General features: G+C 41.2%; 1 protein-coding gene across 1 annotated transcript; it reads right to left on the reverse strand.

Moving 5' to 3' along the window:
- Window positions 1-4,526: 4,526 nt before the first annotated feature.
- tmem158 (transmembrane protein 158) lies at window positions 4,527-7,676 on the reverse strand. The gene has a single exon (XM_082552697.1). It carries the CDS (start codon window positions 5,824-5,826, stop codon window positions 5,125-5,127), a length of 702 nt encoding a protein of 233 aa, XP_082408823.1. The 5' UTR covers window positions 5,827-7,676; the 3' UTR covers window positions 4,527-5,124.
- Window positions 7,677-9,859: the final 2,183 nt, after the last annotated feature.

Here is a 9,859-nt window from a genome sequence, read left to right on the forward strand (position 1 = left end):
CCTACGGGTATTATAATGCTTTTTAAAGGTATTCAACCTTGCATATCATCTGTTTCTCTCCCCAACTCTTTAGATTCACACATAGGAAGAATCTGTATAACAAACCACAGTAAAAGTAATAAGAATATCCGTGCTTTGTTCCAGACAGAATCTCTAACTATCCCACATGTGGTCTCTTATTGGAATTTCTTTGTCAGTGACATTAACTGGAAAAGAGTATGGACAATTCCTAACAAGTATCTGGTAACGAATAAAGTGAAGGAAGTCTCATTTAAAATACTGCATAAATTTTATCCTGCTAATCATTACATGACGAAGTTCAAAAGGGACATAAATGTGAACTGTGGATTTTGTGGAAGCCATCCTGAGACTGTGCAACACCTCTTCTGGATCTGTTCATACGCTAGAACATTTTGGAAGGACTTCAGTAGATTAATTGCTGGACATCTCTATAAAGACTTTACTGTGAAATGGGAAAATGTTGTATTTTGTTTCTTTCGAAGGCAAAAAAAAAAAGATGTTTACTTTATAATAAACTTGTTAGTTATCTTAGCTAAATTTTATTTTCACAAATGCAAATACAGTAACAAAAAGCCTAATTTTAAACATTACTATAATGATGTTTTATGTTACATAAAATTGATTAGTGGATCACTTAACAAAAAGTCTATGAAAACTATTACTATTTGTAGTAATTACAAATTATTTGAATGTTTGTAATTCTTTGTATTACACCCCCTGGCATATGTTAATTTTGTTCTGATTGTATACATGTTCTGTATACTGTTTCTTAATAAAGTTTAATATTTAAAAAATGAATAAATAAATAAATTTTAAAAAAAAATGTGTCTGTCACTACCCGATCCGTACCGGAAACCCGATCGGTACCCCGCATGTGCGAAAGGTGTCTACTTCCTGTCAAAGCGTTTTACGATAGTTACGGGTCAGAGTATCTGTTAAGATGTTAAAAATAAGTAATAAGTATCTCTTAAAATGTTTCCAATAATGAATCATTTCAATACAATGTAGACAAAAATGAAAAATAAAAAGATAGTTATGGATCAGAACTCCGGAAGTAGACACCTTTCGTGCATGCGGGGTACCGATCGGGTTTCCGGTACGGATCGGGTAGTGACTGTCGCTACCCGATCTGTACCAGAAACCCGATCACAGATTTTTGAGCACCGTGTACCACATAAAATCAGTTTGCAGTAAGCACAACCAGATTTCATACATAAGGCACATTTTTTAAGAAAATGAAAGGATTTTAAGTGCGCCTTATAATCCGAAAAATACGGTACTGAAAAAGTTCTTGTGCTTAAAGTGCTTCACTGAGCTGAAATTTAAACTTAAAATATCTCAAGATATATAAAATAAAAAGAAAGTCTAAATTAAAAATGCCTCAAAGGCTTCGAACTGAACATCTCAATATCTGAACATCTTACCTTGGGCATGGGCATCTGATAGGTTCCTCCCTTGACTATTTTTGATTGGTTTAGACCATGATATGGGCATAATGTGTGTCTGTTGTTTACCACACAGAGACTTTCAGAGTTGCGGAGACTGTTTTTTTTCACTTGTGTGGCTGGTCACATCAGTGTGCCAATCTTTTGGGCAGAACGTTGGCGCATAGGTGGAATGTGCAGGTGTCACTATTGTATTTTTGTGTCATTTCCCCTTTCTCCTCATCTGTGCAGAGACGCACGTGACACACAAATAAATTGAACAGCGTGGAGTCGGTGCTTCGGTGCTGCGGCGCTTCAGCAGCGCGTTCGGCTACTCTAAGCAGCACCTTGTTTAGGTCAAGATAGGTCACATAGAGACTTTCAGAGTGTGACCTAGGATTTTTTTTAGTCGCACCCTTGTTACTCTTAAATGACATTCTGATCTTTTGAGCATGTTTCAATAATCATTGCTTCATTATTCTTTTCATTTTTTAAATTCATTTTAACAAGATGTAATTAGGCCAGACTTTCCCTGTATCTTTTAAAAGCAAACATCACTATTGTAATTTTAGATTTGCTTTTTAAATCATGTATTGATGCATCACTGGGTTGAGTGAAAAGAGATTTTTAATAAGGATTTACCAAGCAAACAGTTACCCCATAGTGGGGTTGGTTGTCAGACAGTACGGGGTATTTTGTCCTTACAGTCATCAGTGGGATTTTAGTAAAAAGTATCAATAAATTTCAAATGAACACCACCAAAAGTCGCTTGTATTTAAATTGTGAATTTGAACCAAAGATAGTTTTTGTGAGTTATGAGCAGAGAAAAGACTAAAGTCATTTACAGTGCTTCAATGATGCAGCCTTTATTAAGGCCACAAAAACAACTGAAGACATATTCTGCATCCATAACTGTATTTTGAATGATACTGGCGTATCACTGAAATAAAAATGCCAGATGTTGCCTGTATCTTGTAAAAGACAAGCAGTCTTTTTGTGTTTCCAACAGGTAACCATGACTGTCAGCGTTTTAATAAGTGTGCACTTTTTTTGTAATAAAAAAAGCTACTCCAACCCAGAACAATTACAAAATACTTCCTCTACTAAAAGTTTTGTGTCTTTTTCTCAATCTAACTACTGATAAAGGGACAGCTTGTCTGGTCAAATGTGTAATATCAACAGAGCTCCACAGCGCCCTCTGATGTGTGACTAACAAGCAATCAGACAACCCCATGTTTGCACATGCTGCTGGTTCTCATGATACACAGAACAAAAAGGGTGATTTGCACTTTATGTGGTAACACCTCCTTTTGTCTCCAGCATCTGTGAGACAACAAATAAGTCTACAAATTGTTATTTCAGCAAAGAGTAGGGTGACCAGATGTCTGTGCTAATGTGGGACTGCATAGCATTTTCTTACAGTGTCCCACATTTTACATTGGCACAAAACACTTGGAAGTATATTTGGCTTTTGTGTCGTAAATGGCAATCTAGTTATAGTTTAAACTGTTTGTTGTATTTTTAGTTTTTAGTTTGCTATGAAACTTTCACACTACTTCCCAGCATTGTTGACGTCTCACTTTGTCCCTCAAAAAACACAGACTTTGATGGGATTTGTTCACCCTAGAAAGGAGTGGCAGAGAAATGCCTTTACTCATTTATGTGTGTATTTGTTGATGCTGATTACATTACTGGACAATATTTAAAGCAGGTTATAGCTACTCAGGGCTCCCTGAACCTGCTTTTGCTCATAATTTATGCGTGCAACAATATTCTAATATATTCTATTCTAAGTTACAGCACATTTCCCACAGAAATTAATCCAGACACTCATCAGGAAGGACAGGTAAAAAGAAGAAACATTTGCAAAAGCCATAAATTTCATCATAACACCCTGAAAAATAACTATATTAATAGTGGTCATAATTATGAGAATGAGAGAGGAGGACAGAGTGAGCGAAAAAGAGAGAGCAGGATGATAACAGTAAAGCGAGTGAGCAAAAAGAAGCAGGAAGGAGTGTCAGACTCAACAAAATGAATAAGACAACGTCGCATCTGTTTCGTCCACATTCACTGATGATATTTTTAAAAGTTGTAAGATTATATTTTTGTTATTTTCTAGGTGAATACAACATGTTTGTATGTGACTGTCAGTGCAAAGGACAAGTGAGGCGGATGAAGAGAGAAAGGACAGAGATATTGGCTGCAGATCGCCGTCCGTCCCTGAGCCTGGTTCTGCCGGAGGTTTCTTCCTGTTAACAGGGAGTTTTTCCTTTCCACTATCGCCCAACTGCTCGCTCATAGGGGTCATATGATTGTTGGGTTTTTCTCTGTATATATTATTGTAGGGTCTACCTGACAACATAAAGCACCTTTAGGCGACTGTTGTTGTGATTTGGCGCTATATAAATAAAATTGAATTGAATATTGAAGTTAGATGTAAAAAATAATCATTATTTTTCACAAGATAATTTTCATACATTTCCACTGTCTTTATTGAATAAGGATACTTTAACCACCTGTTGATTTAGTGGACTGCCTCTGTGTGGTTAAGAGACTAAAACGATGTGTTGCATGTTTCTCCTCTTATCTGCTTTGCAACAAATTGTCAAAATGACTTAAATTTTGCCTCAGGTTTGATAAATAAAGGTTCCACCCTGAAATGATTGCATTATATTGAATTCTGTGATTATTCATTCTGAATTCTTCTTAGACACTAGCATAGGTAATCCTTCGACTTAGTGCTTTTGAAGGTAACGTGTGTAAACAACTGAATTGAAGTTTGCAAAGGCGAAAAGGGTTGACTACATGAGCAAACAGCATATTCTAATAATATCATTTACAAGGCTCTGGATGCATGACATTGTGACTGTGGCTTCCTAAAAGTTTGATCTTAAAATCACCCCATACAAAATCTAAGTTCAATCACACACGTTCCTGCATTTTAAGCAAAAGTGAGCATAAACATACAGGATCCAGATCCAGAGGTAAAATCATGATCCATTCACATTTAACGTGAGTGCTTGTGTGTGTGAAGTAAATGTGACTGCAGAGAACAGGTCAGAGAAAATCTGGTATGGCCTATATATGTTTTATTTTTACTTAAATCTTTAGAACATGAATACAAATAACCACTTTTATTCAACTTGACATAAGAAATCTAACAATATAAGTACTCAATCCCTCTCTATGCCAATCATAAACAACAACTATGTTTTTAAAGGATCTTAATCTGGGGGCAAAAAACTATCACATTGACTTCTGAATGCGCATGACTGTTGGTTATATAGTGTATGAGACGGCACGCTTTGAAGTTCAGTTTTCAGTGCAAAAGTCCTACACATAGAATAAGGCAAAAACTTTCTAGAAAGATTAAAAACTATACAAACACTGTTTAAAGAGAAAAGTTTTGCACAGTTTACGCAGACATAGGAAGGCCTACAAGGGTATACAAAACACATTGGTGTTGGTCCCAGTATAGATTAATATTGGCTAGTATATAATAACCCTTTATACTTTACCTCGGTTGTCCTAAAGTGGAGGAAAAGGAGGTCTAAGAACACCCTAGATTAAAGCATTTGATCAAAAGGTTCCTCCGCAATCATTCATTCATACAGTTCGATGGCTACAATTATAGTATAGGCAGCACAGGCTATAAATATAATGAAGGATATTTCAGTTATCTGGGTCTCCTCTGCTCCATCCCATTAGGCAGAAATCCTGCAATGATCGGCACTGGCCATATGAGAGCAGCAACACTCCACACAATGATAACCAGAGTCATAAAACAAGCCACAAGTGTCGACTCGATGGGTTTTCTGTTCAGCCTCCAACTTTTGTCCCCCTTCAGCTCGTCGAGGCTGAAATCCACGCAGCAAAAAGTGACTTGATCCCCGGTCTGCTGGCCCCTTGACCTACCCTGACCGAACTTCCGGTACCGGGACATCCCGCAGCCCACGCACAAGCGCAACTCCTGCTGACCCCCGGTGACTCCGAGGTGCTCGATGACAACGGGCGAGATCACCCTGTTGAAAGACGCGGCGAAAAAAGCCCTGCCGTGGTTGTTGGTGGTGTAGATGATAACATCACACTGGAAGCCGAAGCTGCTGTCCCAGCGGGCCACCAGCGACGTGGGCAGGAGTCTCTGGACGCTCACGTTGCACTGGGACAGACTCTGCATGGAGGAGGCGTCGGGCGAGGCGTCGCTCTCCTCCACAGACCTTTTGGAGAAGCGCACGTCCACCTCCAGGTTCGCCAGGAACCTGTTGGAGGAGTTGATGGGCGGCAGGAGGAGGTCCTCGTCGCTCCAGCCTTGACATCGCGGGAGAAGTGCGGCCACCGCGGTCAGAGCCAGCAGGAGAGTCGGAGAGTTGTTCAGCATGGCACAGGGCGCGTCTCTCCTGCTCGCATGGTGCGGTGACGATCGCCGGAGACGGACGAGATGTGCAAATGTTTAATTCACCAGTCGCGAGTGTTTTTTTGTTTTTTTAACGCAGCACCCAGCGGAAAGATTCAATTCCCTGCTCGGCTGATACAAATGGAAACGTCCAAAGGCTGTCATGCGCGCATCCCCCCTCCCTGCGGATGTTTCTATCCGTCTCGTTCTTCAAATGTGCCCATCTATCGGTACACAGACGTAGCAGGATGGGAAGAGCTGTGCGCTCTCAGCTCCGATCTTCACTTCCTGCCGGTCACTTCAGGTGTGAGCGCTGAGCATCAAAACACAAAGGAGTGGTTTTGGGGGGGGGGGGGGGGGTCTCTAGTGCTCCAGTGCGCAGGAGCTCAGTGCATTACATATTTTCTAGTCATGACATACACATGCTTCATAAACCTACCACACCAAAAATAAATGAAAGCGTTATACAGAGAACGTCACGTGACCGTATAGAGGCCAGTTAATCAGCTGCCCTCAATTTATTTCTCAATTTATTCCTCTGAGGCACCAGGAGTTAGCAGCATTACCAGAAGTTTAAAAATAATCACGGGTCCCCCAGTGCACCCCTTTAGCCCCACTGAGCTACATGTCAACACATGAGAGAAAATCTCAAAAATTTCTTTATTTATTTGGATTTATTGAAATATTCACCAGGCTTGCTACATTTCCCGCACAGAGACATTTATTAAAATGTTAAAGTGCATTTTTTTTCAATGATTTGGCATCAAAAACGTGCAATTTCTAAAATCTCAGTTATACCCAACTACAAAAAAGCTTTAAAATGTCTTCTGACAGGGAGCAGTATTATTATGGTGGGGGAGCAGCAAATTCTGCGTATATACAGGTGTCATATTAGAGTCTGTTGATAAGACAATCCATCATTTGGAGCAGACTGAAATATGGATGTTTGGATGAATTTGGTGATTGCCCCACCTTTTTACCATCAGCAGCAAACCAAAAAATCAGCACAAACAGACATTGGTCACTGATTTCAGATGACGATTGTTATCGAGGGCAATTAGAGAAAAGTCTCAGGCCTTGATCCAGGGTGAATGGAAGAATCCTTACTGCCACTGCTTTTCCTCCAGTGATGAGGTCAGGTTAAAATTTCAGTTTGACTGCAAATTCACGCTCCCTAGGGGTTTCTACAGCCTGTGCGAGTTGGGGAGACGTCCCCGTGTAGCACATGCGTGTCCATATGTTTATAAAAGTGTTTGAAGTATTTTGTGCCACAGAGAAGCATGATAGGATTTCAGGTGATAAGGGACAACAGCATTACAGCAAGGACGCAGCGACTTTGACTGTTGTTTCATTTGACGAACTGAGCTGAGAGATAAGAAGTTAATCCACCACATGCAGGAAAGATTAACCTCCGGACCTTTATTTATTCAGATCAGATTAGATTCATTGAGTTCAGCCTGAATGATGGTCTCTGAGCAAACAGCAGGGTTTTAGTGCCTTGCTCAAAAACAAGTGCTGCTCTTTCATTTCCACACAAGTAGCTATACCTTGACCGGACACTTTGTTAGGGGGACCTTGCATGGACCCTCTTTTTGCCTTCTAAACTCCCTTAATTCTTCATGGCACATATTCAACAGAGTGCTCAAAACAATCCGAGATTTTGGTCAGTGTTAACATGACAGCGTCACAGGGTTGCTGATTTGCTGGCTGCACATCCATCCAAAAGGTGCTCTACTGGATTGAGAGCTGGAAACTGTGGAGGCCATTTCAGTACAATGATCTGATTGTCATTATTAAGAAGCCAGTTTGACATGATTTGAGCTTTCTGATGTGTTATCCTGCTCCAGCCATCAGAAGATGGGTACACAGCATGAACAATACTGGACATGGTCAGCAACAAATTTAAGCATTTAAACTGTGGCCATGTGGTACTAAGAAGCCAAAGTGTGACAAGAAAATTACCCCCCACACCTTTACACCACCCCGAATCATTGATACAAGGCAGGATGGATCTATATTGTGACCCTGCCATCCAAATGTGGAAGCAGAAATGGAGATTCATCAGACCAGATAATAGTTCTCCAGTCTTATATTGTCTAATATTGGGGAGCCTTTGTGACACGAGTAGCAGTGCAGTCTCCTGCTGCTGTCAACTGCTTCAGCGTTTCATGTTTTGTACGTTCAGAGATGCTCTTCTGCACACTTTGGTTTTAATCAGTGGTTATTTGAGTTACTCTTGCCTTCCTATCAGCTCAAATCAGGCCAGCCATTTTCACACTGACCTCTGACAACAAAAAGGCATTTTAACCCATAAAACTGATATTTTCCCTTTTTCAAACAATTCTTTATAAACCCCAGAGAGGTTTGTGTGGGAAACTCCCAGCAGATCAGCAATTTCTGAAATACTCAAGAAACAACCATGCCACATTCAAAGACACTTTAGTCACCTTTCTCCCCCATTCTGATGCTCACTTTGAATTTCAGCAGGTCTCTTTGACGATGCCTTAAAGCCTAATAGCTCTGAGTTGCAGCCACATGATTGGCTGATTTGATAATAATGATGTGTAACTAATACAGAGACTGTATGAATAAATTCTGTCTGAACAATTTCAGCCTTTATCTTCCTTTAATGAAGTACGTGTTAATTCTCTAAAAACTGACAATCTAATAAAATTATATTCAAGTTTTTTACACACATTCAGTGATGAAGCATCCATGAGAAATACTACAGCATCATTGTTGTGTCATGACCCCACTGATGGGGAACTTACCTGGCACACACATCTAAAATCTCAGAGTTTTTGTTGTCTGCAGGAATATGGGGCCAGTTATTTGTACTGCTGTAACGTACAGTTAGACAACCGTATGATAGGGTGTTGCCACATTTTATTTCTGATTAAGTCAGGGAATGAGGGAAGATTATGATCTTGCCTAAATTTGTCCCTCACAGAGAGATGTTTTTGAGCGTCCAACACAATTTTTAGTCGACCCTTCCCACGTTGATACTGTACCTCCTTTCTGAGTTAAAAGGCACTTTTGTGTAAGCATGCTCATTCTGAACATTCTTTTGTCCTTCTGTCAGGACAACCTATTAATGGGTATCTCCTGCTGGATACATAAAGCCTTGCTGCTGCTCAAAGATAGCTGCAAGTTCAAATCCACTCAGGTCTAATGACGGTGCCACACACAAGCTACACAGCTTCTCAGCAAGCACAGAAGGCCACTCATGAACCAGGTGTACACCAACATGGCGAATGCGTACAGAGCCCAGGCTTATCCCCACCTGGGTCTGTCAGACCATCTCTCCCTTCTGCTACACCCAATATACACACAAAAGATCAAGAGCACTGGGATTACAACCAAAACCGTGAGAACATGGCCGCAGGATGCTATTCCGATGCTTCAGGACTGTTTCCACTGCACAGACTGGGATGTATTCAAGGTGCAGGACACTGACAATCGTGTCGCATTGGACAGTTACACCTCCACTGTCTTGGACTACATCTGTTTCTGTGTGGACAATGTAACAACTTGGAAACGACTCCGTGTGTTCCCTAATAATCCACCCTGGATGACACACGGAGTTCAACAACTTATTCGAACAAGGAACAACGCTTTCAAATCCGGGGACCAGGAGGCATACAGTGCTGCCAGGGCCAACCTGAGAAGAGGCATCAAGACTGCCAAGCAGCAGCACAGGAGGCGTATCGAGGCCAGGTTTGAGAACAACACAAACCCAAGGCAGGTCTGGGAGGGCATCAGGGCTATCACGGACTACAAAAGAAGAACACCATCACCCTCAGCCGACAGTTCTACTCTGGCTGAGGATCTAAATCTCTTTTATGCCCGTTTTGACAGGGAGAACACCGACCCTGTCCTGTCCCCTCTCCCCTCAACCGACCCTGCTCCGGTCCTGAGCACTCATGAGCTGAGGCGTGTGTTCCGGAGCATTAACACCAGGAAGGCGGCCAGGCCGGATGGAGTGCTGGGCCGGGTGCTAAAAGACTGTGCTGCGGAC

This window comes from Aulonocara stuartgranti (assembly GCF_965226115.1).
Source record: "Aulonocara stuartgranti genome assembly, chromosome: 11".
NCBI lineage: Eukaryota > Metazoa > Chordata > Actinopteri > Cichliformes > Cichlidae > Aulonocara > Aulonocara stuartgranti.